The sequence below is a fragment of the Astatotilapia calliptera genome, chromosome 9 (genome assembly GCF_900246225.1).
Source record: "Astatotilapia calliptera chromosome 9, fAstCal1.2, whole genome shotgun sequence".
Classification (NCBI taxonomy): Eukaryota; Metazoa; Chordata; class Actinopteri; order Cichliformes; family Cichlidae; genus Astatotilapia; species Astatotilapia calliptera.
Genome location: NC_039310.1, coordinates 9,682,178 through 9,709,230, shown reverse-complemented (window position 1 = coordinate 9,709,230; position 27,053 = coordinate 9,682,178). Strand labels below are relative to the sequence as shown.

The 27,053-nt window shown below is 40.8% G+C and overlaps 1 protein-coding gene across 2 annotated transcripts in view; it reads right to left on the bottom strand.

The window, feature by feature from the left end:
• mmp16a (matrix metallopeptidase 16a (membrane-inserted)) overlaps nucleotides 1-21,667 on the bottom strand; it is a 76,129-nt gene extending 54,462 nt beyond the window's left edge. For both annotated transcript variants that reach the window (XM_026179200.1, XM_026179201.1), the window contains exons 1-2: nucleotides 21,161-21,667; nucleotides 289-437 (exon numbers count right to left, since the gene is read on the bottom strand). In XM_026179200.1, the coding sequence (XP_026034985.1) occupies nucleotides 289-437; nucleotides 21,161-21,286 (275 nt within the window). In that variant the 5' untranslated portion in view covers nucleotides 21,287-21,667. The remainder of the gene's footprint in view (nucleotides 1-288; nucleotides 438-21,160) is intronic.
• Nucleotides 21,668-27,053: the final 5,386 nt, after the last annotated feature.

Sequence of the window (27,053 nt, the reverse complement as noted above, 5' to 3'; positions counted from 1 at the left end):
GACTATTCATCAAATCATAAAAATCAATCTGAGATCCACATCTCTCTCTTTTTAAAAGCCACATAAGCAATTCAACATATCCCAAGTAATTACTTGTATTCAGGCGAATACAAAAAATGACCAAAGCAAACACCACGGTTTCTCTGTAGCTGTAATTTCACACTCAGCCGCTTCCTGTTGTATTCTTACCCGTGTTTTCTTATTTTGGGAATAAACCCATCGTGAACCTTGTGCATAATTCATACTGTGGTGTCTTTAAGGGTATTTTTAAAGGTGTGTGTGACTCACTCTATAGTGTTGCTGTCCAGCGTGCCTGTGACATTTAGGCCGTAGCGGCGCTGCATGGCAGCGATAGCAGACTGCATGACTCGGGCAGAACGCAGCACTGACATTCTGGGGTCTGCAGGAGGGAGGTAGCCATACCTCTGGAGCCATGCCTATAAACAAGGAAACAAGGAGGAAAAAGGTTAGACATCACTGTAAACTCCAAGGAATAATCTGCAAAGACTGATTTTTGGACAGGAGCTAAACATGATCTCAAAATCATAAATAGACATTTGAAGACAGGAGGCAGCTTAGCTTGAGTATAAAGTTTGAAAAGGTGGGGAAATATCCAGCTTGGCTCTTCCAACAGCTATAAAGCTCATTAACCGCCTCCGCTGTGGCAAGACACTTCACCCGCACCCTGTCCAGCTGAGCAGCGCAGAGCTGCTAGTGCTGAAGTGCGAGTCCAGAGTTCCTACAAGTAAATTTATGGTGTAGTTTGTTTTTTTTCCTGTGCATGAGAAGCATTTTAAGCAGAAAGCACACTCCATACGACCTAGAACAACATTTAAATGTCATCAAGATAAAACTCCGCATTAAGCTACACAGAGCAAAGATCAGCTAGTAACCGGTCTAAGGACACATCTGAAAAGACATTTGTAAAAGGGCATAAGTAGAGAGAGAGAGAAATCTCCATACCAGTCTATAGTGCAGAATGTCATCCGTTATCATGTGATTTTACTTGTCTGGAAAGGGCTTTGGTGTAATAAAGCTTTGAGTGTCCCTATAAAATCCAGCCAGAGGGAATCATTGCTCAGATCTTTGGACCAAGCAGGAGAAGCGGGAATCGGCCGGGCGTCCCCACAGAAGAGGCTTTAGGGATTTGGATAGTCTCAGCCTCTCTGTATACACTCAGTCCTCATCGTAAAAATGCCAAATGTGGGATTAGCTAACTGCTGCATATCGGAACACAAAGCCAACAGCAAAACGAGGGTTAAATTGTTTTGCTTGAAGAGCGGGGAAAGTGAAACAACACAACGTTGGCCCGGAATCTCAAATATCCAGTGAACTCAGAACTGCCGCGTGTTTGCCTCAGACCTTCTTATTTCTCTTTCAGCAACTCTGTGCTGTGAAACCTGAGCGCCGTTCTCGTGCACAGTGTTTTCAAGCTGCTTCAGGCCCGCTGCTCAGGATAGCATACACACTGAGAATGAAATTTACTAAACAGGGAGGAAAGCCCAGAGTGCGAGAGCGAGAGGAGAATGCAATAAAAAGCAAGAAATGCGAGTCTATAGCTTCGTTTACGGTGACTGCGCTCCACATCCAAGCAGTAACAATGAGCTCTTTTGAAACTTATTGTATATGCTGTTTGTAGCAGCGGTGCAAACAAGCTGATATGTATGACTGTTCAGAAGGTGAGAAGAACTGAACATGTCACTCAGCTAATGTGCAAATGAGGACACTAAATAAAAAAATCATGACACCGGGAGGATGCCCAGGTGCCTGAGCATTGTGGGTAAGTGTGGTGGCAACTGCACAAAGCAGATCCTAGCTGAGAATGTGAGTGATCTCATAAATAGTTCATGCAAACATGGGGATTCCTACTGGTAATTAACAAAGCATCTTATGAGCAGGAAGAACGAGCAAGATCATTGAAATACATTTCTTTTAAAGAACTACATAAAGCTTCTCCATTAGGTGATTGTGCAACTGAAGGGTGATTAGCCTAGCTTGACTTCAGATCCAGATAATGCCCATGTTTGTCCAGACTCTAGGGGTGGGCAATTAATTATCCCAAAGGGCCACATGAGAAATTGGGACTGCTGTGAGTGGCTGCACCAATAAATAATAATTAACTTATATTAGCTTATCAGTGTGGCCCTCCAAACAGTCCCACCTTTTGGGAAAATTAATGCCCACTCCAGTCCAAAGCAAGGGCGAAGCTAAAGGGTGGTGCATGCCAGTGTAACAGGGCAGCTACATCTCTTTAATATATGAGCAACTCTAACCCACATAATTTTCTTATAGAATAATAAAGTATGCTGATTATGATTCTGATATGTTTGTGGAGACAGGAGATCTGTACTGAACTTTCAGCCAATTTTTAAGTGATTTCTTTATTGTTTTTTCATTTCTAATGAGCTGGTTGGAGCCCTGCTGTATTTAACAATACATGTCCACCAGCCTGCCTAAAGCTCACTCTTTAACATTTTATATATAACCTGCTTTGTTTTAAGGCAGCTTGATCCTTTCAGGCAAAGCCAGACTTCTAAACCTGCTAGTCTTTATGCTAAGCTAAGCTAACTGCTGCCAACTTAATTACCAGCCTTACTATATATACCATATTGTTTCTCGCAACACAGGATTAAGTTCTTTCATAAAAAGGTGACCTGGAAAAATAACTTTCTTTTCTTTCCACACAGCCAGTTATTCTGAATCCCAGACTTTTCCTTTAGTAATTTATGAGAATAAAGCTAAGAATTATATTGACAAAATATGTGGAAATTATGTTTTCTATTTAATTATTAAAGTAACTTCATACATTGTTAATTACACTTGAGATAAAGACACATTCTTTCAGTAAGATCAGAACTAGCCAGCAAAACAGCATTTCTAAACTTTCTACTTTCTCTACCCTGAAATTGTTTGATGAAAGGAAAATATTAACAGTGCCAATGACAAACCCAGTTACTAATATGTCTATATTACATTGGAATATAAATAACATTTAAAAAAGCGGCTTCTCATTGAAGTCTTAACTCTAGAATAAGCGAGACTTTCTCTCTGTAGTTTGTGTTGTGACTGGCACATCTACTGAGACCTTCATGAAGAGACTCAAACTCTGCATCAATGACTTACAGTATCAAACTCCACTCTCATCACTTTGGCAGATGCCAAAATGTTACACCTGTGTCATGATTCACACTTCCAAGTACCTGCCTGTAAACCCCAAACCTCTCTTTGTGTATTTTCTTTCTTCCCTTTCTTTACTGCACGCTTTGGTGCTTTTCGTGCCCATCCTGCAGCCGCACTCTCCTCGTCCCCCTCTCGCTGTGAGTGGGTGGGTGATAACATTACAATGTGTGTCAGATTTACTAGATTCAACTTTAGTTAAAATAAATGAATAAATAAATCTGCAAATCTGACTACACATCAAGCCACTTGTTACAGTTACTCCATTGCGTTTCCCAGCAGACTTCACGAGTACCAAACACTGTAAGATCTTCTCTTCTCTTTCTATGCCCACATCTTCTCCACCTCATGGCACTCTCTTTTCCTTCCAATGTCTGCTTTAATTCTTCTTGTCCTGTAATCATCTCTATGCCTCCCTCTCATCTCCTCTTTTTTTTTTCCCTTTGGTAACCAAACTTTGGCTCTGTCCTATAACCACTGCCCTAGTGCTTTCAGAGGGAAAAGGGAGAGAGGAAAGGGAAAAAATAGACGATACAGATGAAAAGCACACAAGTTCAGACGTGGCACTGCATATTTGTAGCAGAACGCTTTTTCTTTTTCTTCTGCAGTTCTAAGAGACTACTGTAAAACCTGATTTCATCAGCAGAGAGATATTTTAATTCGACGCCAGCTTCAATTGGCTGGATGGGTTTTGAAAAATTTTGGGCATATATTTCCTCCTGAGATAAAAAGAGGCTAGGGAGGCCAGTGTATTCGTTTTCCCAGAGGAAATATTTACTTCTGAAACTGAGATGTTCATGAACTTAAAGAAACTGTCAATTTGTGACCAACACTTGGTGTGCGGATGTCATCGATGTTTACAGAGCTACGTGACGATTATGTAAATTAAAGGCTGCAAAGAAAACTCGCTTTTTTTTTGGGATGCAAGAACTAAGTGATGTGTTTGTGCTTTGAGTTATTGCGGCTGTCGCTGTCTACCACTCAAACATTGAGGGGATATTGGATGGTGCCAGTTCGAGCGCGCAGGAGGGGTGAAGGGTTGTTCGACGTCCCATATGAGAATGAAACATGGTGGCAGGATGTGGAGGGTGTAGCTGTCATACCGGTTCTTTATGTACACCACCGTGGGGAAACAGCACGACAGCACAAAAGGATGAATATAGCAGCAGAGGGCGGCCGGTAATTCCAATGAAAATTTCCGCATTGACAGCAAAAACAGTCAGCTGAGTCATTTCGGTCATTGTGTCTCTGCTACTGCAACGTTTGGCAGAATAACCAAAATAAGGGCTATTGGTTCATGTCCACTTCCTCTAATCTCTGGACATCCGCTTCAAAACGCAGCCTCACTTCTTTTTAGAACTTATACTCTTGATACGTCGCTTTGACATCACCAGGATGGTTTTCATAGAGTCTCATTCATTAAGCTAAAAACACTCCAAACTGTTTGTTGTAGTTTTTAAAAAAAAGCTCAGATTACTTCAAAGCTTTTCCTCAAACCGCCGCTTTTGCTCGCATTTCCTCGTGTCGTCGTTCACGCGGAAAACCAGAAACTTCCACAGTCAAACAAAAAAAGTTGCGACAGTTGCAGTTTCAGGACCAAAATCCACACGCTGCAACGCAGGAATCAAAGAGAAGCACGAGCTCAAGGCTCACATTTATTAAAACTGCACACGTTCAAAGATTCAATCCAAGGCTTTGATCTTTAATTCCGTCATCGTGCCAAACTTTATGTGACTCCGTTGGGAGAGAGGTTAAAGATGGAGGAAGCACAAGTATAAATTATTTCCAGTATTTCCAATATTGCAGAATTTGAAGCTATAATAAACCGTGAGTATTATGTCCATTCGTTCATTCAGAGTTGACTTTTACAACCTTCACGATGGAGATCTTATAATCAGAGAGAGAAAAAAACTGAAGATCTAAAGACGTGTTCTGCTGAATCAGTGCCGAGCACTTTACTTTTTCTACATTTCACTCTCCCATCTGTCCTTATCTCTTTCTGTTTTCTTTCATTATCCTCCCTCTCTGCTGCTGCCCACTTCTCATCCTCATCGATTTACTCTTTCCCTTTGTGATCTATGGTTCCCGGGGTTCTGCCGATGCAAGGGTTCCTGAGAGCAGGAGGCTCCACTTCGACAGCATCCTTTATTCAATAAGACAGAAATTCTTCCCCGTCCTGCTCTCTGCAAAATGGATAACGAGGGAGCTTGTGAACGTAGATGGTTTGGTTCAATAAAGTTGCAATTTGGATTTCTTGTCAGTGTAATAACAGGGACACAGAACAGTAACCGTACTTTCTGTAGTCACAGGGATTGCAGATAGAAATAGAGCCCAGGACAAATGAGCAGGAGATGGTAAAACCATGAACACATCAGTAATTCAGCTCCCAGATCAAAGCATCAACACTTTTTACTTCATACGCTTTTAGTGTTTGCAAAGGGAGCTCAAGAAAGGGCAGCTACAAAGAATCCAAAGAAATATTTGGAGCACTGATGGAACAGTTCTGAATTGTGATAAATACACCTTTCAACTTGGATTTTTTTGTTATTTTTTGCACAAAGCAAGATATCTTTTACGACTAAAAATGTCCAAATAGCTAATAAAAAGAAAAGGAGCCCAGTTCCCCTAGAGGTCTGTTGTTGCCGTCTCCAAAAGAGAGTAAATGGTAAATGGATTGATTCTTATATAGAGCTTTCCTACTCTCCAACATGCCACACTCACCCATTCACACAAGCACTTTCTTCTATGCTTTAAGTGCTTTCTATCTGCCATTCACACACATTCACATCGAATGGATGCATCGGTTAGAAACTTGGGGTTAGTAACTTCCCAGGCATGCAGACTTGGGGAGCCAGGAATCAGACCACCAACTTTCCGATCAGGAGCTGACATGCCCTACCTTCTGAGCTCAGGAGTAGGGCTGGGTATCGTCACTGATTTCTAGAATCAATTCGATTCAGATTCACGAGATCCTGAATCGATTCGATCCACGATTCGATTTGATTCAATTCGATTTGAATCTGGGAAATTTTGCCTCAGACAGTCAGAAATATTATAATTCAGATCAGGACATTTACATATTTTTGTATCTATAAAAAGGAAGCTGACACTTTCGAGACTTTATCAAAGGTGTGAGCATCACAGCAGATGCCTTTGTGTCAAAGTAGCTGAAGATAAATCACAGAAAAACATGGTGATTTTCCTGGCCTGGAATTTTATAAAAATATTCTGCAGTACATCAAAAACGAAAGAAAATCATTAATCAACATATGAACATTACCTCTAAAGTTACAGAGGTTTTATTAGAGACACGGCTAAGCGTTTTGCATTTTGTATAATTTTAAAAAGTTTAAATTTGTTCAGAAGTTTATTGAACGGCAGAAATTAGGTTTTCATTTCGGAAGTAAGTAAAAGGAAAAAAAAACATTGGCCGACAGCGCTGTAAACAACGGTAGTCTTGTGCGTAACAAGCAAGCGAATAATGCAGAAAACATATTTCGGGGATAGACGGGAAACTGTTCTTGAAGTACACTGAGAAAGAGAGAGAGAGCTGTGCATGAAGTGTGATTTTATTGTGGTGGAAGCAAAACAGCAAAAGTAAGAGGGAGTCCATGACAATGTTTATGTGAAGCTTAGTTTGGATCTTCTTTTGCTGCTGGTTCGGTCAATATTGTTTGGAGAGAGATCAAACTAACAGTTTTAGAATCAGCGCAAAGGGGGCGTAAACACAAAGTCAATTCTCATATTAGATCCCTATGTTAAAATGTCTTAAACTAAACTGTTTAAAGTGGTGTGTACAGCTAATTACCACCTCTATTACAACTCTGTGCTAATCAGCTAATTTAGGTTATTGGACTGGACCTCGTGACTGATCAGAGTCAAGTTTATCCTGGCAAAAGATGATACTTTTAGCAAACAAGCCACTTATGGCTGCTCCCCTTAACAAGGGGACACCGTCACGGCTAGCTCGGCATGTTTGATTTGGCAGCTTTAAGGTGCCAATGTACCGGTATGTACAATGTAAAACCGGCACGATCGTACACTCGTGCCCCAGCTGTGACAGCTCCAAGTTACAAAGCTCAAGAGGTGCACTGTGGTGATAATTTCACAGTTTTCACCACAAACTAACTGGAATTAATCATCATACCTGGTCGATCAATTTGAGCACTCACTCCAAACCAGCCAAGCATTGTTCTTTAAGTACTGAGCGTAGGGCTGCACGATTTTGCATAAAATGAGAATCACGATTTTTTGGCTTAGAATTGAGATCCCGATTCTCTCACGATTTTCTTTTCCAGTATAAATATTTATTGCACTTATTAACTGCACATCAACTTCGTAACAGTTGAAACTAAACATAAAAACAATAAATAAACATAAAAACAACAAATGTCTCACATTTTGTTGTTGCCGCAAAATGTTGAACTGCTTGAAATTCCGTCTCCATCGTTGCTCGACACTGCGTGTATAGAGCAGGTAGCGCAACAATAGAAAAATAGTTGCGGGACGGCACTGTGTAGCGTTTGTCTAGGGTATTGATCATTTTCCTAAATCCTTCATTTTGCAGTGTTGATGGGAGCCATATCTTTAGTCAGGTGATAAGTGATAGCCTCCGTAATTTCTTTGTGCCTGCGGAAGTTCGACGTGCATAGGGAAGCGCTGTATACGGTTCCCGTTATTGATGTTTGGGTGGTTGACCGGACGGATTTTCTCCTGTCACTTTCTTGTCATCCCTGACATGCTCTCCGTTGTTTTTTTCCCTGCCAATTTTAGCAGCCAGCTTCTTTATCACGTGGTATAAGGCTCCGCCCTTGTCATTTGTGAGCGCTTGTTTTCATGCAGATTACGTCCCAGATCAAAATGTGGTACAATTGTCATCGTCTTTTTTCTTTCTTTTTTTTAAATCGTTGTCATTTGGAAATGAGATCGGACATAAGTATGAATTGAGATCGCGATTTTCTAACGATTAATCGTGCCGCTCTAACTGAGCGCACCCTGAAAGCAGAAGGCAGCAGAAGCGCTATAATGAGGTTAAACTTCTTCACAAATCAAGTCCCTCTTGAAGTGGAAGGATAAGGAGTCAACCAGCAGTGCCCTGACAGAGGCTAAAATCTCTGAAATGCATCAGTGTCTATTTTTGGGTTCTCCACACTTGATTTCACTTTACTTTGAAGTAGATTTCTCTCATGCTTCAGATGTGAGAAGAACCTGGCCTCCCCTAACCTGCCTGCACACTTCTTCACGGTAAGTGCATTTCTTTTTCACCCTTGTCACATTATGAGGAAAAGAAATCCACACACACACACACACACACACACATCTCACGGTTTCAAATTTCCATCCTCAAAGTTGCCCTAAAAAGCCTCTTCTGTCCCATTTTACACCTTTACCTGTTTCTCTACGCCTCTCATTCAACTACTTTCAACTACACTTTTCAGTTAGAGAATTGTCTCAAACAGAGACTAAAACTTGTATTATCATTAGTAAAGCCATCTCAGGTGAATTTGGGCAGCATTCAGGAGAGGTTCAGACATCCAGATGTTCGACACGAGTGCTGAACCGAGGTGAACTTCGTCTCATCAGACCACCTTCCAACGAGCTGACTTGGCCTGTGACTTAACGAGCAGAAGGCGGGCTAATTAGCCGATGGGTGCCATCAAAAGGCCACCTTGTAAGGCGACGGGATCACTCCATTATGGATGAGATGTGGCTCAGGAAGCCCGGTCGTCATGGCAACACACCGCCATCACACAGCAGCTGCTGATGTTGGCATTTGTGACTGATCAACTGATAGGGGCTTGGTCCCCTCAGGTTACAGAGACGGCATGTGACCTATGTTGGAGACCACATTTGCATTAGCTGTTCACTGTGAGCTTCAGTCAGAGGATGAGGGCTGTAGAATAGCTACAGTTAGTGTGCAATACAATTGTTTTTGTTGTTGTTGATTTTGTCTCATGAACAATTTACAGATATGGCCCACGTGGATTTCATGGTATTCTAACTTTCTGTAGGTTTTTCTGCTTCTCAACCTTAGTCCCTGTGATAAAGGGACAGCAACATTTTCTCAGCCTGTCTGCAAATCTCTGAATTACACTCCTACTTGGAGCAGGCTTGTAACAGACCCTCAGCGAACGCCAGAGAGTTTGTTTACAAGCTTGTGAGAAATTTCACAGGCATGATGGAACAGAAGAGATCAACTGTTCATCATATTTTAATTGAGCTTTGTCAGGCTGAGTGCACATGCTGTTGCTGGAGATTTATAAGAAATGATATTCTATTATATACAGACAGTGATAGAGCCAGAATATGTTAATCGAAGCAAGAACGTGCTGAGCATTTCTTACAATGCAGTGGGACATCACTTATATTAATTTTATCTTTTTTTCTGTAGGCTAAGTAACGCATTTCCTTGGTCACTTACTTTTACTATTTGGTGATACAAGCATGACATCCATCTAGAACATACCACGAAGAAACATTTAGTAATTTTATTTTATGATCAGTAGCTGTGAAAATGTTGTTATTAAGCATTAATAAAGTGCACAAGCGCATTAGAATTTAGCTGAGTGATTGTGCTCATCAAGTGTGTCCACATGGGAGTGAGAGTTGCAGAGAAATGGTTACTAAAAGTTACTCGTGGAAAACAGCTGTTACTGGATATAACTACTGTTCTCTGATTATGTGTTTAGCCTTCATTACACAGGCCTAGAGACCGGTCTGCACCCTCCTGCCAATGGAGAATATCTACCTCCAGAGTAAAGTTGTGCCTCAGAGATCTGAGGCACAACTTTACTCTGGAGGTCAACACATCAACACAATCAACACATTTCAAAAAGTGCAACTTTTACTTTGAAGACAAGTGGTCTCGGTTTCCAGTTTGGGGTTATAGTTTTCAGTCTGCAGTCTTCTATGCAAAGAAATGGCAATCGTAGCCACCTGCTAACAGTCAAAGACACTGTAAGGAGAATTTAGGTATTACACCCAATATCGCTTTGCCACTAATTTCCTGCTAGCGGCTGGCAGCAACCTTCACCAACCACTTGTCAATCAGTCACTTTTTTTTTTCCTAGCGACAGGTGGTTACCATAGCATTGCTGACCAATCTCTAGGCCTGCATAATCGAGGCTCTAGCAGTCAAATTCACAGCAGCTGCCATGAACCATTTGCAACTAGTGAGAGAATATTCATTTTTCTCTTGTTGCAACCAGTGGTCGTCAGCTAGTCTCCAACCAGTCTGTGTGAACAGAACTTAAAAGCCTTCACCTCTGTCTGGCCCATGGATAGACACAGAGTATGCCTCAGCTTGAAGATACTTTTTAAAATGTGGTAGTGCTATTTTTAAATTAGATTTTATAATTAAACAATTTTTCTGGTGGCTGAACTAGTCTTTAATTATTCAGGAGGTCCACATGTCGAAACTGTGATCAAACTGAGATCTAGCTGTCAAGAAATGGCCAACCCGTCTTTTCACAAATAGGTAGCTGCATTAGCAGAATGGAACTCTGTGTGTCAGTTAAATTGTTGCCGAGACAGAAATACAACCTGTTAAAGGGCAGCACCTGTCAGTTGTGGCCTCAGACACTGAAAGTCCTTCTATTTTCTATTCTGCTCGTCTAATGTGAATGATTTACACCCCGGCATGCTGACAGAATACAATTAGCTCCCTGCTAGGACAGAAAAACAGTATTGGAAGACCTTGCCCAGAGCCTTTTCTACACTACAAATAACACGCTGACCAATTACTCTACACTTTAAAAAGGAGAATGAATGTACTTTTTTAAAAATGATTTCAGCTGCAACTGTTAAGAAAGCCTGTGCCCAAGCATTACTGTTGAGCACATCCAGCCACTTGATTCATTAATAAAATTTTAGCAGAGTAGAGACATTACATCAAAATGTCCTGTGAGTATACCCAGTGATGATGGTATGAAGTGGCTCAATCTGTGCTGCAAGTTGGAGCAGAGCTGCTAGAAGTGATCATCTCTCAGCACAGGTGACTTGTGGGAACAAGATCCCAGCCTTCTGGGGAAGCCTGCCACCTCTGACCGCCCTGAATTATTCATCGGTTACATGCCGGACCACTGCGAGTATGCCAGGGTCGTCAAGGCAACCGCAGCCTTTTCCTGCCCACACAAATAACCACATACCCACATGATTCAAAGTGCCGTACTGAAATTCATACTGTAAAATTTAAACGAGGGAAAAAAGAATCAACCTGACTTTTAATGAAACCAAAACCATCGTCTGCACCTCATGACCCCAATGCGATGCGATGACTGCAGAGGCTTAGCAGGGCGCTGCAGCACATTTAGCCCCTAGTGCCTACACACACACGCACACAAACACACAATGGCTTTATGCATGCCATGTCCACCCTCTCAGTGGCCCCATTAGGATGAAATGTCACAAAAATGTCATGGAAAAATGTCAGAGTCTGATCATACATACTGATCAGAACAGCGGGCTTTAAGTGGATAATCTTTTGGGAGCTTGTCAAAGTATTTTAATGACTTAAGATAATGAAAAATGACAGCAAGAAACATCAAGATTATGGCATGTGACAGGAGCTGCAGTATGACATCAATCCTAAAAGACAAAAACCTCCATGAGGCTGTTTGATATTCAGGTTTCAAAGTACATTAATTTCTGCGATGAAGCCCAATCGCTAATTTAAACACAGTGAAATGTGATTACATGCACGCAGGAACAGATTGAAACAGTTGTCATGACTCACAAAACTATGCGTACGTTTATATGTACACACACACCCCAACACACCCCTGAGCGTTTGTCAAAAGCCTAATTGACAGACTTACACGTGATGCCCCATTGGCATCATCTAATGTTGCTGTTGTTAGTGACATTAAAGATTTAACAGCTCAGTAAGCTGTGACCAAAGACGTGTCTTAGAAAGAAGGAGACTGACATGCAGGGAAAAATTCTGAACAAAATATAATAACAAGTGGCTGCTCAGAGAAAGTCAGGTGTGCGTGCGTGTGTGTGTGTGTCTGCTTGTGTACGTGTGCATGATTATGAATCATTTACGTCTGTGCAGGTGTTGTTGTATTTCTCCAGGATTGGGTGAACAGACTGACACAGACACCCCAGTGGCTCACAAATCTGCTCTCTTACCAAAGCCAAATGACGTCAAGAAATGGTGTGTGTGTGTGTGTGTGTGTGTGTGTGTGTGTAATCCATATGATTCCTCAGTGAGAAACGAGGGCGAAGCGCACCAATATAAATACACTCATAAATATGCCTGCGTGCACTCAGACACAGGAGGTGAGCTCATGCACACTAAGTGTACTGTATGTAGGAGGAAAATACGGCTGCAGGGAAACAAAAGCAACAATTTAATATTGACTTTGTTAAAGATAAATTGTTAAGGAATAGCCAGCCCAGCCACTGATGGAACACGAAGCCTGTGCCGCAAAAGGACGTGATGCATTTTCAATTGGGGGCTATTTTGGAGAACTGTGTAGTTAAGTTGTTAATATCAGTGCTGATAACCACCGTGGCGCAGGGAAAGTATAGAAACATTCAGTCTTCATTAACTGTAAATTCAAGGAAAAACACACCAAAGTACTAAGCACACTGTTTGAGTGCCAAGCAATTTCTGGGAAATAAAAAAAAAAAAAAAAAACACACAGTGAACGATTATCACCAAAAATAGCAAATGAGGTCTGTTAACACTGTTTTCTAGTGTATGGTGTTATATTAAAACATAAATTCTCTCTATGACCTGCAGGACACACAGGCACATGGTGTGTCATCCACACACGTTCGCATCAATTGTTTTCCATTATTCAGATGCCACTCAGGGGCTGAGCATGCCAACTGGTAACATGAGCTGAGATGTGGGGATGAAGCTCTCCCATTCCTCACACAGTGACAACAGCACTGAGTAGTTTGCACTGGGCAGCACTTGAGCTTGGCTTTAGCCCAGTGCTGAAAGCAGCTACACTGCCTACATAGCTATGTAAAGAATATAACACAGTAATAGTTTATTTAATTATTGTAAACTTACTCAAGGGATAGTTTGTCAAGCATGATTTTGTTGCCACAGTTGGATGAGAACTTCTCATCCCATTCTTGTTTTGTGACCATTTAAAAATTACGCTAAATACAGAAGACAATAAGCTTTGATTAGCATAATGCCTAGCCCAGACTGCACAACATTTTTGCCCTTTATAATTAGGGGGGGGGGATGTGTATCTGAAAATCTTTCCTTTCTGTGACCTTCTGTGCGCGCTGTCTTTGAGGACACGTGCGATGGTCATCAGGAAGGAGACTCTAGCTAGAGATTTGCAGAAAACAAAGTGACACTGGATGTGCTCAATTTCAGCTCCAACACCAATGCCAATCACCACATCGGTCAGTTCAGTCACAGACTTGAAGGAACTGCCATCGAAGACTCTGAAAACTTGTAAGAAGCTACTTCCTCTGATTGCAGGTCTGACTTTCACTTGCTGTGACACACTATGAAATACAAAATGATCAAGTTGCACTTTCATTCCTGATGCAAAGCAACACCCTACTTTGTTTGTTGCAGGTCATAATCAGGCTCAATTCATGTAGTCTGACCTGAATTTGAAGCTGATTCAGAACAGCCATGTAGTTAAATGTTAAACTAGCAAGTTGGTATTAAAAAAAATTTAATCACTGCATAGGTATAACTAGAGCTGGGCGATAGAACGATAACGATATGTATCGCGATATAACTTTTTCTCCATAGAAAAATTAAACTATCGCGATAGACCTCGCCGCTCTTGTCCACTTAAAAAAAAAAAAGAACAGCCAATCCAAATTACGTAGCGCAGAGCCGAACCAATCACAGCCGCAGCGTCACGTCACGTGACTTGTTACGTACAGCACAAGTGCCAAGCCGCACATGTGTATTTGTTTGGGAAGCAGCCAGCCACCGTACCGCCCGGGTAATGGAGGAAATGAGTGCGCCGACTAGAAAAATCAACCGAGCGTGACCGAAGAGAAAACTGATGATGATTCCAATGCCGGAGAGATTGTCGAACGGAAGAGCCATAGAAGTTCCGTAGTGTGAAGGTATTTCGGCTATTTCAAGTCTGACAAAAAACAGAGTAGCGTGCACTGTAAATTGTGCCGAAAGCAAGTCTGGAAATACAATAAACTGGTGCATGCGCTACGTCCACACGTACCCGGGTATTTTTGAAAACGCAGATTTTTCTATGCGTTTGCACCTTTCGTCCACACGTAAACGGCGTTTTTGGTCACTGAAAACGAAGATTTTTGAAAACTCAGTTTTTGCATTTACGTGTGGACCAGAAAAACGGAGAAAACGCAGCGTCAAAGGTGTGCGCATTTTTTGACGTCACACTGTGCGCCACGTTATTGTTTCAGTGAAATGAATTTCTACAATACTGTTACTGTTAATTCTACTCTCTGCGGTGTTTAAATGCTTACATATACACACAGTTACTGTCCCTCCACACATACGACTCGGTTCTGCTTCTATGCCCCAGCTTTGTTTACTTTTTCCCACGGTTAGGAATCTAGCGCCACCTGCTGCTTTGGCATGTTCATAGCAGCGTTTTCCTTCATTTCTCCCTTTATGTGTGGACGGGATTATTTTTTAAAACGAAAACGGAAAATCTCCGTTTTCAAAAATACCCGTGTACGTGTGGACGTAGCCTCAGTCTCTGACTGGAAGCGCTAATTCGTCATTCGGCTTTTGTCAGACTAAAGTAACTGTTAAAACTGTTTGAAAAGCTCAGCTATACAACAAGGAGAGATTGAGAATTTCCTTTTAGTTCTCAGTTTATTTGATATTGACAAAAGTTAGTCAGTTTTGTCTGTTCTTCTGTAAAACAAACTAAGATTTATTTTTAGAATTAATATTTTGTTTCTAAGTGGAATTGACAATTTAGTCTGTTTTTGTTTGTTCTATTTTGAAACTTAAACGCTTTAGCGGCTGCCTTTTGTGTAGTTTGCAATATTTGCCTTTATTTATCTGAAAAAGTCTCATGTTCCTTAAGTACATCTACCCTGTTGAACTTATTATGGGAAATAAATATTTAAATAAAAACAAGCTGCTGATTATTTCACATTTTACTTGTGAGCAACGGCACATTTAAATCTTACAAATATAGTTATTTGGCTTATATCGTGATAGATATCGTTATCGCCTGAAATGAAAAAAACATATCGTGATATGAAAAAATCTTATATCGCCCAGCTCTAGGTATAACAATACATTCCAGTTCAAGTTTGTAGGATAATTAATATACATGTAAATACAGATGTTTATTGATGCTGATTGATGCATTTATAGTTTTGGACAGAACAAAGCAAGCCATCTTCATTTTTCAATTATGCTAAGCTAACAAGCGTTTATATTTGTTACAAAGATGTAAAGTGTATGCTTCTGTTTTACACTTATGGCCGGTCCATTACTGTGCAACAAAAGATCAAAGTTCGGTTCTGCCTTATGATTGATGATGATCGGCTCTTTCACGATTCCTCACTAACAGGTGAGCAAACAGAGCGAGCTGACAGAACTCTTGGTTGGAGTTAATAATCACAGCCGACAGTCAGCAGAGTCTAGCCAAACCACCTTTTATTAATTCATTCATCCATCTGAGAAAGGATGTGTTAACAGATGGGAGTACAACTTTGCGCTGTCTTTGTTTTACAGTAGATTATCTTTGACTAAGCAACTTGTCTTTGTCTCTAGTTGCACAGTGGCATGATTCAAACACTTCAAACACTCAGAGCGCAGCTCTGCACCTGATGCCTCCCAGTGAAACACTGAGTGTAACCAAGGCAGCGTGACGCTCACGAGGCTTTAGTGGGTGCACATCGGTGTTGTTGTGCTCCAAGAGAATCTTAAATGTAAATCACAGATCACAGAAATACCTGCAAGCAATACAATTAACATTTTGAGTGATTCGGCCATCTTTGGACACAGATGGAAATATATATGGTCATGTTTTTATAACATAATAACATATTTATATTCATATAAACATATTCAAAGTATTCAAATTCCAGAGGAAAAACAAACACTTAGGAAATGTTTCAGACACACTTTTCTCTTAAAGTTGTTCCAGTGTTTCGGCAAAATTCTGCTTTTCTTCCTGTAACTGACAGGACACATAATCATCTTTGTAAGGCTTCTCCAGTGGAAACTTATGTTATGTACATAATAAATGAGTGACTATTTGTAGTGCTCCATATTACAGCTTTATTGTACAGTATAATTCAACTGAAAATGTACTGTGAAACTAAACAGATTATTAATCTCACAGTGGTTAAATAACAAAAATATGTAGATTAGCAAAGAAAATTAGGAATCAACACATGCTACACTGGCAAACTTCTGGCTTCAACGTTAGCATTAGCATTATAAGGAACCCAGACAAAGTCCTTTTAGATACTGCACTTTGTGTCATGGATATATCTTCCAGCATACCATGTTAAAGTTGGCTCAGGGGCTTGCATGCCATGTTGCTAACATTAGGGATGCAACGATACCAATTTTTTCAAACCAATACGATACCGATACTTGGATCTGAGTACTTGCCAATACAGAGTACAAAAACCGATACTTCTACCACACACACACACACACACACACAAATGCAATGAATTGGAAGACAGGTTTTATTTTATTCTCTGCCGATAAATAATATATTAATAAAAATGACCACAAAAAAATTTCAAGTGACAAATAAGCACTTCTGTTAAATTATTGCAGAGTCTCCAAATTGAAATTTAACAAAATATCACTGAACTATTGGCACTGTCTCGAGCTTTCGGAATAATAAATAAACACTTCTGTTTGGAATAAAATAAATACAAATTAGGTTTGAGAATAAAATAAACTTTAAAGTTGTTGCAGAGTGTCCATATTGTAAACAAACAAACAAAATAACGAAAGTATTTGGCATTGACGAACTCCCCATCTGCCCGTGGATCATCAGTCCACTCTGCCGTTAAACCGAGGACTGACATCGCGCACACACTGCTTGTCTTTACCTCTTTAGAAAGTTTTGGCACCATTATCTCCCTGATGTGTGGGCGGCTGGGAATTTCATATCGCAGCTCGGGTATGCTGAGAAGAATCCTATGTTTTCCACGACTGGCATTGGCTGGTCATCCAGAGCGATAAAATGAGTCAGAGCCTCTGTTATTTTAACTGCCCGTGGATTTTCTCTTGACATTTTTCATCGCTTTTCCAAAACCTGAGTTAAAGTTGGCTGTTCCCAGTCCACACTGCTGACATTTTGTTTAGCCTAGCTACAGCAGCCTCCAGTTTCTCTTTTTTTATCTGGAGCTGCCAGTCTGACTCGTCTAACCCTGTGCCTGTTTAATGCAGGATGTCCCCCTAGTGGCCAATCTAGAAAACTACAACAAAAATGACAAGCCACCCTCTGATTAACGAAATAAGTTAGTATCGGTTCATGGTATCGGTTAACTTTTACGAGTATGAGTACACACACATTTTACAGTATCGGCCCCGATACCCGATACCAGTATCGGTATTGGTGTATCCCTAGCTAAGATGATTTTTGATTATCTGAATAAGCATCGAGTTGTAAGAAAACTAGCTACTTTATGCAACTATTTTTTGTTTAAATGATATACATTTACTTTACCTGGTAGCATGCTAAGCACTGCCACTAAAAGGTAGTGGTAAAGCATATAGAGGCTTTATTTACCGACCACTATTAAACAACAGAACAGAAGAAGAATACACGATTAACTGCGAAGTGACAGATTGATGAAACATCTGTGAGACTATACAGACAGCTACTTTCAACTTTAGGAAAGAAAAGGAAGGAAAATTATTTCAAGGCCAAACTGTGTCAGGTACAGCTAGCAGAAGACAAGAGTACCACAACTATACATAGTCATTTAAGGGGGGTTTAAGGGTAGGAGGTGATCTTGGAAGTATAACAGTGTAAAATGGAATCATACATTTCCTTGAAATGAGTATCTCCAGTGTAGTTACATTTTGGTATGTGTGTTAGAAGATCAGCATGAAATCAGATACACCAGAGGCTGATCAGCCAGTCATCCATCATGGCCAATCAGCTGAAAACAGCCGACTGGCCCATCGATCTGTGCATCTCTACTTCAGACAAACTTGGAGCGTGGCCGAGCACAGCTCGGCATGTCTCTGCATTTGTGACACTAAGTGGAGAAAACGCTTATAAAATATTAAGTTACATTTCTCCCTCTAACTGTCTGATATTGTCAAACAGGGATAGGGGGGAAATCTCTCTGTTTTAATTACTCTGAATTATGTAAGAGCTAATGATAAAAATAACCTGAGATAAATCAACTGCCTGCAAGGCCCACCTACAGCATGACGCCTCGCAGAGAAAGCACTTACTTTATTGGCTGTCGCACAAAAAACGTTGGCTCATCCATGTAAAATCAATCTGGACTGAAACAGAAAATAATACTCACAAGGAGATAAACAAAATTAAGTCGAGCCTGAGCCATTGTTAATGGCGCTGTCCAATTTGCAGAGAGAATTACTTCAGGGGAGACAATCGAATGGACGAAAGCTGAAGAGCTTTCAGAAATCTTTCTGCAGTAGCCATGTATAGTGCTGAAGTGAGGTGTTACACGTTCCTATTAATTACTCTTATCACCGAGTGACAGGCTGTCCTTCCTGTGAAAATGTCATCCAAAGCAAGAGGAAACAGGAGAAACAAGTGGGGGAATGACAGCATTACAGCCACTTTGTCTGTGAAGACAAATCCAGGAAGGTCGGCAGCAAAGGCTCCATCCAAAAGGGTGAGGTTTTCTAAAAGACCGCAGTCTGACCAGTAATCACAGGGCAGGCTCAGGATGACCTCCCACCTCAAACCACACCTGTTAATTAGAGGAAATACTCATCTGTGTCTACTCTCTAGAACACTTGGTGTAGGAGTAAACACAGCCCTAACAGCTGAGCGAGTGGCTCCAGTGAAAGCAGCACAGTCTCCAAACAGAAACTGTTTAGAAAGATTGCGAAACTGCAGCCAAATTCTACCAGCCTGGAGTGGGACTGCACAGCATGTGCTTTACTGTGACTTTGCTTTTCTTTGAATACCCCTTAGGATCAAATTAAACACTTTCTTTTGGGGGTTTTTCTTTAAGCCTCATTCATTGCTCTTTTCTCCCATGCCGGGCATTCCCAATTGAAGCAACTTGTCAGTTTAAAGCCCACCTGATGCTTAAATCAAACTTGTTGTTGTTGTGCATAGCAGAGTGCAACTTTCGGCAGCCTCGACGCCTCTCTCGTCTCATTTGTGACAAAGACGACAGCTAAATTAGGGACCAGAAAATGTCTCGCATTACAGCAGAAAGCCCACTTTTCACTAGCAAATGAATGAGAACGTGTGGAGGCTTTTTCAGTCCTCCACACGTGCATGAAAACACAGAAATCATAGATATCAAACTACTGTAAGCACGCTTGTGAGCTCGCTGGCATCTTTACCTGACAGGCACAGCAGGGGCTCATCTTGAGGTACTTTGCATTAATATGCACACTGGTGCTGTTGCATTTATTTGTAGGTTGTCAAAGTTAATCAGCTCCAGACCATTTGGCTTCCTGAGAATGACTTATTAAAGTTGAGAGACTTTGAAAAAAGACAAAAAAGAAAAAGAGAGCCACGACCGCTGAGCACATTCACAATTCAGTGACACAAAGAAACAACAGATGCAAGGGCTGGAGGTGGATAATAAGATTCAAGTGGAGGTGGACGACGTGGGAGAAGGGAACGCTCTGCGAGAGAACGATGATGTTAACGCTAATAATGCGTTTTTCACCAGGTTAAATGGTACCGAGCAGCACGGGTTATTATTATTATTTTTATTTTTTTACCAGAGATCAGGTCAGTGCTGCCTCTCTGCCTCTGGCATGCCCAGCTTGCAAATCATGTGGAAATGTGGATGTGGGACTCGAGTCACTGTCAGTACACATGCCAGGATGATCCTGTGCAGCGGCTCCTGTTTGCATGTGTGTGCATGTGTGAGAGAGACAGACAGGAAAGGGGCTGCTGAGCGCAGTGTCACAGCCTTCTCTGGATGTAAAAGGGGCAGACGTGCACGGCAAAAGCCACAGATTAAGTTGCACACCATCTTGAAAGAAACACTAGCAGAAGTTGGAGAGATTCTTTTTAAAAGTCTGAGTCTCAGAGTTCATTGGCACAACACTTGTAGCCTGAAGACGTTCAACTACCCATTAAGCCGGGCGGTCGTTTCAGAATACAAGCTGCCTTTGTGAAGGAACCTTCCCTGCTTTGTTAAATTCTCATCTGGCTGCCCACATTGTTCTCTGTGACCCCATAAGATCTCCTTCCTGCAGAGTGAAGCCTTAGACCTGAGTTTGTTTGTTGTTTTTGCAGACACTGGGTATGCGAATGCAGTAAAACCACTAAAACACAATAATCTCGCACATACCCACTCTGAATGTCTGCCCATTGACTTCTGACATCGTTGCTCATGCTGGCTCAGTTTTTAAAATCATAGGGTTATGCATTGTTTACATACCTAGATAAGAGTGGAAATGTTATTTTGTTTGTGTGTGGTTTTTTTTTTTGTTTGTTTTTTTACATTAAGGTAGCCCACATTTTGTTTCAATCCAAAATTCAATGTTTCAGCACTCTGAGAACACAAACAAGCACAAGCTGGGGAGGGAAATAAAGCTTTGAAACCCTCTAACAATACCTGCACTTCCATTCAGAAATGCACATTCCTTGGGAAACTGTCTAAAAGCGGCTAACGAACTGGGTAGAACTACAACCCAGCTGGGCATCTCACAAAGGCTCTGTTGTTGTGGTCGGTGAAACATCAGCACAAGGGACTGGAGTTACAGAGCAACTCTAACACTTTATTATTATTATCATTCTTTTAAATGAGGATAAAAATAACACAGTTTAATTTAACAAAAACCGTGAAGCTGTTGTTGTGCGGGAAAATCTCTTGGATGTCAACAAATCAGTCCTCTTACCTCTACACTGAAAGACTGCTCCTCTCCGTTCACGGCACATAAAATCCACAGCAACAACTGCAAGCATAACGTCCCCATACAGCAGCTATTAAGACATCTCCTACTGCGGAGCGCCAATAAAACCATAGTGACACCCGCTGTTGGAGCTTATTGTCTGCGCTCAGTTTTATTTACAGGCGACACAGAGAAATGGGCAGCGGGAATAAATCCTACACATTTGGCAGCAACATCGCTGATGTCTCGCTGTCTCTCTTGCGGTGCCGAAAGCAGAGGACGGGGGAGTGAAATGGGCGAAGGAGCGGATTCGTCGAGCCCTTGCACCCGCTGCTTTCGCCGCGGTTTCGGGAGGAGGTTATCCCCGGGGAAAGAATCGCTGTTAACGCCTCTCAGGCGCCTCCTGGTCCCACAGTCCCCGGGTCAGTCCTCCGGTACACCGGCCGTTGTTCCAAGCGGACGCGTCCAGCCCGTTTTCTGCACCGCGCGGCATAGCTGCCCGTTTTCAATCGTGTTTCCCACCGAATGCGCATGTGCACACTGGCACGAGCGCCCCCTCCCATCCCCATCCTCATCAAAATCCCAGATAAAAACATAACAGTCCTCATCCTGCCAGTGCAGTTTGACACAAACGTAAGAAGCGCTATTTTCCCACTCAGCGTATTCTGCTATTGTTCTTCTCTTTGGGTAAATAAACACGCAGGCTTCCGTATTTGGCTCCATGGCATTTTTCACATGGCAACAAGCAGGGACAGCTTATTATTGTGCTAATATAACCAACTTTATTTCATAACTTGAGACGAGTAGAAAATTGTGACTGTTCATAAATGCCCCATAAGCTTTTATTATGTAAATATTAAACTGAGTAGCATAAAAGTGCAAGTTAAATATATTTTAAAAATAATAAAATGTTTACATGGTTTTTATATCGTTTTTAATACCTTCTCCCTATACTGCTATGTATATTTAGATTTACATTCTTATTTTTATGATTTCTATCAGCCACAGCCAAGCTACATGTAATGTGCTCCTGTGCCCATGCGTATGGGATTTCTGTATCCATGTTTTAAACCCTCCTTTGCCAATAGAGGGCGATGACAGGCTCAGTGTTCAACCACCACCCTCAGTGTGGGTGTGTAATCCTACTCCGATATCTCCTGTGTGTCAACTTGGCTTCCAGTATAAGGTAATGATGCCATCAGGAGTGTTGTCACCGTAGAGAAAGTGATGTGTTCACGGTTTAAGAGCGCTCCTTTTACAAAGAAACCTTTCATCAAAGTCTCATCTTTGCATTAATAAAAGACTGTGACAAATCTGTGTCATTTATTATTGGTAAACAGAGTTATATTGCTTTTGCAATGGCACTTGGGTCCTCACTAATACACAAAAAGTGCCACATTAAAGAGCCTCTGTTTAATCTCCTCGTATAATAAAGAAGGGGCAGGCATAATGACCCAGGTCAATGATTTTCTACTTAAACTAACACCAGGGGACGAGGAACAAGCAGCATGTGTGCCACAGCAAAAAGGTAGGTGAGCCACACTATTAGGCTATTAATGAGAGTTGACTTTGCACACACACTCCAGCTTTATCCTGGGACAAATTCTCACACTAAATGGATAAAACTCCATTTAAAGTTTTGAAAAACACTAGGAGCGTCAGAACAGGCACAGTTTGGCTTGAACCCCGTGTGATCCACGTGAGTTCTGCAGGGCATCATGTCACGCTAACTCTTAAAAAAAAACATCATCTTGCTTATTACACTTCATGGAGGAAGTATTAATTATAGTTTGCAGATGTAAGTTTATTGTATCTGGACAGGAAATGACAAACACTTTGGAGCACTGTGTCAGCTCATAGGAAAGGGTAAAATTTATTGTGTGTCTAACAAGGTGAAGCTCGGACTCATGAATTATTGATTCTTCTTTTGCACAGCTCTGTTCTGAAGTGGTTAGGATGCCTCGTCAGTGATGAGAATGTAGACACCCAGTAGAGTATTTTAAAATTAATGTAACAAGCTTTAATTTGCAAACTTTAGAGATGACGATTATTAATTTACAGACAGACGTCTTGTTTAATAACTTGTAGAAACATCATGAAAGCATGCATGTATATTATGAAATTTAAAAAAAAGCAGCTTCCTGGAAAGCAGTGAAATTACCAGGTAAAGATAAAATTAGATGCACAGTTATGGTAGATGCCTAATGTGACTCACAAATTCCAGGAAGAATTAGCTAGTGGCAATAAAAAAGAGAATGTTAAAAAAAAGACGAGCTGACTCAGAGTACTTAAAGTCTCTACAGGTCGCATAAAATCATAAAAAGTATAGCTCCTATTTAGATAAAGATAACATAATATATTTATGTAATCATAATTATGTAGAGCACATTTGGCCAGATGTCACAGTGTGATTACAAAGCATAAAATGTAATAAAAATCAATCCAGAGATGAAAAAATATGCATTGAAAAACACTTAAATGTAACATTTTATTTCAAAACAGTACACAAAGTACATAAATACATGGAAAAAAAACCCAAAAAAAACAAATCTGCCACACGTGTCTAAACATCCATCCATCCATTTTCTTCCATTTATCCAATTCAGTGTGATGAGGGGACTGGAGTGTAGCCCAGTTGTCACAGGGTGAGAGGCGGGTTACAAAGTGGATAGGTCGCTAATCTGTCACAGGACTAACACAGAGAGACAAACAACCATTCAGGGCCAATTTAGAATCAGCAGTTAACCTAACCCCACTTAATTCATGTGTTTGGACTGTGGAAGGACACCAGAACGCCACACAAAAGACAGAGTGGATTCTAACCCAGAACCTTCTTGCTTTAAGGCAGTACTAACAGTATCAACCACTATGCCACCAGGCTGTCCCATGTCTAAACAGATATGTTTTTATCTTCCATTTAAAAGAATCCATGAAACCAAGTCTTTTAGCAGGTGTGTGGGACAAACAGCAAATTTAGCATATTTGTCTGAGGGTAAAAGACAATACTACAATGCTCTGTGTGCATGAATAAAAATATTAAACTGGATCCTGAACGTGAGGAAGTATTTAAAATAACCCACAAGACTGCCTAAGAGAGTAAAAGCATACTACGATTGTTGATAAACAACAATATGAAGGCATACACGAGCATCTTTAGCTGCACATTTAAAGCTCTAGTCTCAGTTTTCTGAGGTTTGTTATGTTCATCTGAACCTCCGTCTTTTCAGCGGTAGGCCATAAAAAATGGTAAATCATAAAATTAAGGCATTCTAGAAGCCAAGATAGGAGATAAGCTGCAATGACTTTGATGAAAAATAAAGCTAAATATCTATCTAAATTTTTGATAATGAGTACTTCAAAGGCAACAGAAAAAGGCCACCTAGGCACCTTGCAGTTATTGAGTCAGCCATGAACTCCTCAGACAGCCCGTTCTCACTCCAGAGGCTCCTCTGTTCACCACAGTATTATAAAGTCGAATGTAGAGCCAACATCCTAGCTAAATCTGACAGTTAAAGCTTTGTCCAAACTTGAAGGTGCAACTGGAAAATGATCATCAGCAAAGATAAAACAGAATTACCCCAAAAAAAAGGATGAAGTTGTTGCAAAGGCCCAGTCAAAATCCAGACCTCATTCTGACTTAAATGCTGTGGAAGGACCTTGTTAGAACTGTGCAAAAATAATGTCCTGCAAACCAAACCAAAGCTGTAGAGTGGGCTAAAAAGTAATCCACAACAATGTTAGAAACCTTAGAACTGACAGAAGATGTGCCTTCTTTTTATCATGACATATACAGGACAGCAAAGGCCCAAGAACTGAGCCTTGTTGGACACCACAGGACAGCGGAGAGGAATCTGATGAAAACCCTACAGAACAAAAGAAGAAACCTCAGTCAATGAAATTAATTAAGGTGATGATCTATCTTGCAAACCCTCAGAAGACGACCTCCCAAACTCTGACTTAAACGTGTCGTTATTTTATTCCTTCCCATATTCTTTTTCTTTTTTTCAGTTTGTTGTTTGGTAAAAACCTCTCTAGAATAAGATCACAGCACACCCTGGCATCACCAAAAACCATAGTTACTACTATAGTATACGTATAGTTATAGTTATAGTATAATATGGTATTGCATTCAGTGGGCTAGAGGTTAACTTCATTTAACTTCATTTAGTAATGAAGGCAGTAATCACTGCCTCTGACAGAAAAATACAGTAAAGAAGAAAGAGGTGTCAAAATGCAGTTGTTGATAATAACAAAGGCGTTCTTGGGATTCATTTTTGAGGAAGAGATTATGTCTGCAAAGTAACCAGTCGAGGCTTCTTTTACCGAGGCTTTAAACTAATACAAGCGATCTTTAGAGCACAGACAGTGGAACTTGAACTCAGTGGCTTTCCACAGTATCTGGGTCCTTTCTTGGGTAGCAGACATGTGTTTATCTTTTTCTGTTCATATAGGATCCACCTCTTTTTGAAAATCCAGGGCTGTGACAAAATTGCTAAAGATGAATGGCAAATTATGAGTTCAACTGAACTCAATTTGAACATTTTCCATTCATAAATCCACTGTGCAGTTATTAGCACAAAAACAACTTCTCTCGTTGGCCATTGTGGTGTCATTTACTAACAGTATGAATACATGTTTTTCCTAGAATATATTGACTGTATGTTCCACAACTCAAAACCACTCGTGTAATCAGTGAAGACGTGTAATTTTTATTGCATGTGATAGTCGATGCTGAATAAACTGCACAAGCACAACCCTGCTGAACTGCTCTGTCACTCATTCTTTGTGGGAGTTAAATAACTTCCTCATTTCATGCTCACTTTGTAACGATGCAAATTTACAATGATTTTTACCGTGTTAAAAATATGAAGTCTTTTCTTTGTCCTCCTTGTGCTCATCTAGAAGTTTGTTGGATGGTTGAAATCATTCGCTCATCCACACTTCCTCTCTCTTTTGGCTAACTCTTTCGCACTCACGTCTCTCTTCCTCTCCACTCCTTAATGACTTCCTCTCTCACTCAATAATCCTGAATACCCTATTTGAAAGGTTCTGGCCCTTTCCAACTGGTCCTCCCACCAGCGCAAAGCCCTGCCAGGCTCCTCAAAGCCTCCCTATGCAAACACGACTATGTCTCATAACTGCTGCATCTGCTCCCAGTCAGACCTCCTGGATCTCCTGGCAGCATGAATTTAAAGCTGCCCGTCTGTCTCCCTTTTTCAAGGAACAAAATAACAATAATAATAATTTTTAAAGAGATATGATGAAGAGAGAGCAGTAGTTGGTAATTAAAGAGTTTCTAATCTCCTTTGGGGATAAGTAATCCCATTACACTTCCACATTGGATAATTGGCCAAGACGTTAAATAGACCACAGTTCATCAGCAAAATGTAATTTGAAACAGGTATTTCCCTCACTTTGTTGGGATTCATGACATGTTTAATTTGTGATGTGCTTCCTGATGTTGGGTGGGATCACACTGGCTCCTATCCTCTCTCCAGATGAAACTCTGGGTCAGCCTAGCACAGCGTGGACTCGACTCTTCAACAAGTTCTCAAATTGATTACTATGTTATCATATGGTACTGAAGCCAAGTAGAAGGAAAACTTCTCCAGTGAGAAATAACTCATGTGTTCCAACAACAGTCTATTTCACAGTTGGACCAATTTACTAGTGTCTGAACCCAGAATCATTTTGGGGTGTTTCTCACAGTTACTTTTCTTTTGAATGAAAACTGATCCGACTCATAAACAAATGTCAGCATTACTTCATTTAATCTTAGAGTATCTCATGCATCTCACATTACAACCATAAAATACAGCTGCTGTTTTTGTCTAAGCTGCTGTGTTGCCTTATAGTTGTGGCAGGTGTGTGAATAAATGCATGTTAACTGTACATTGGT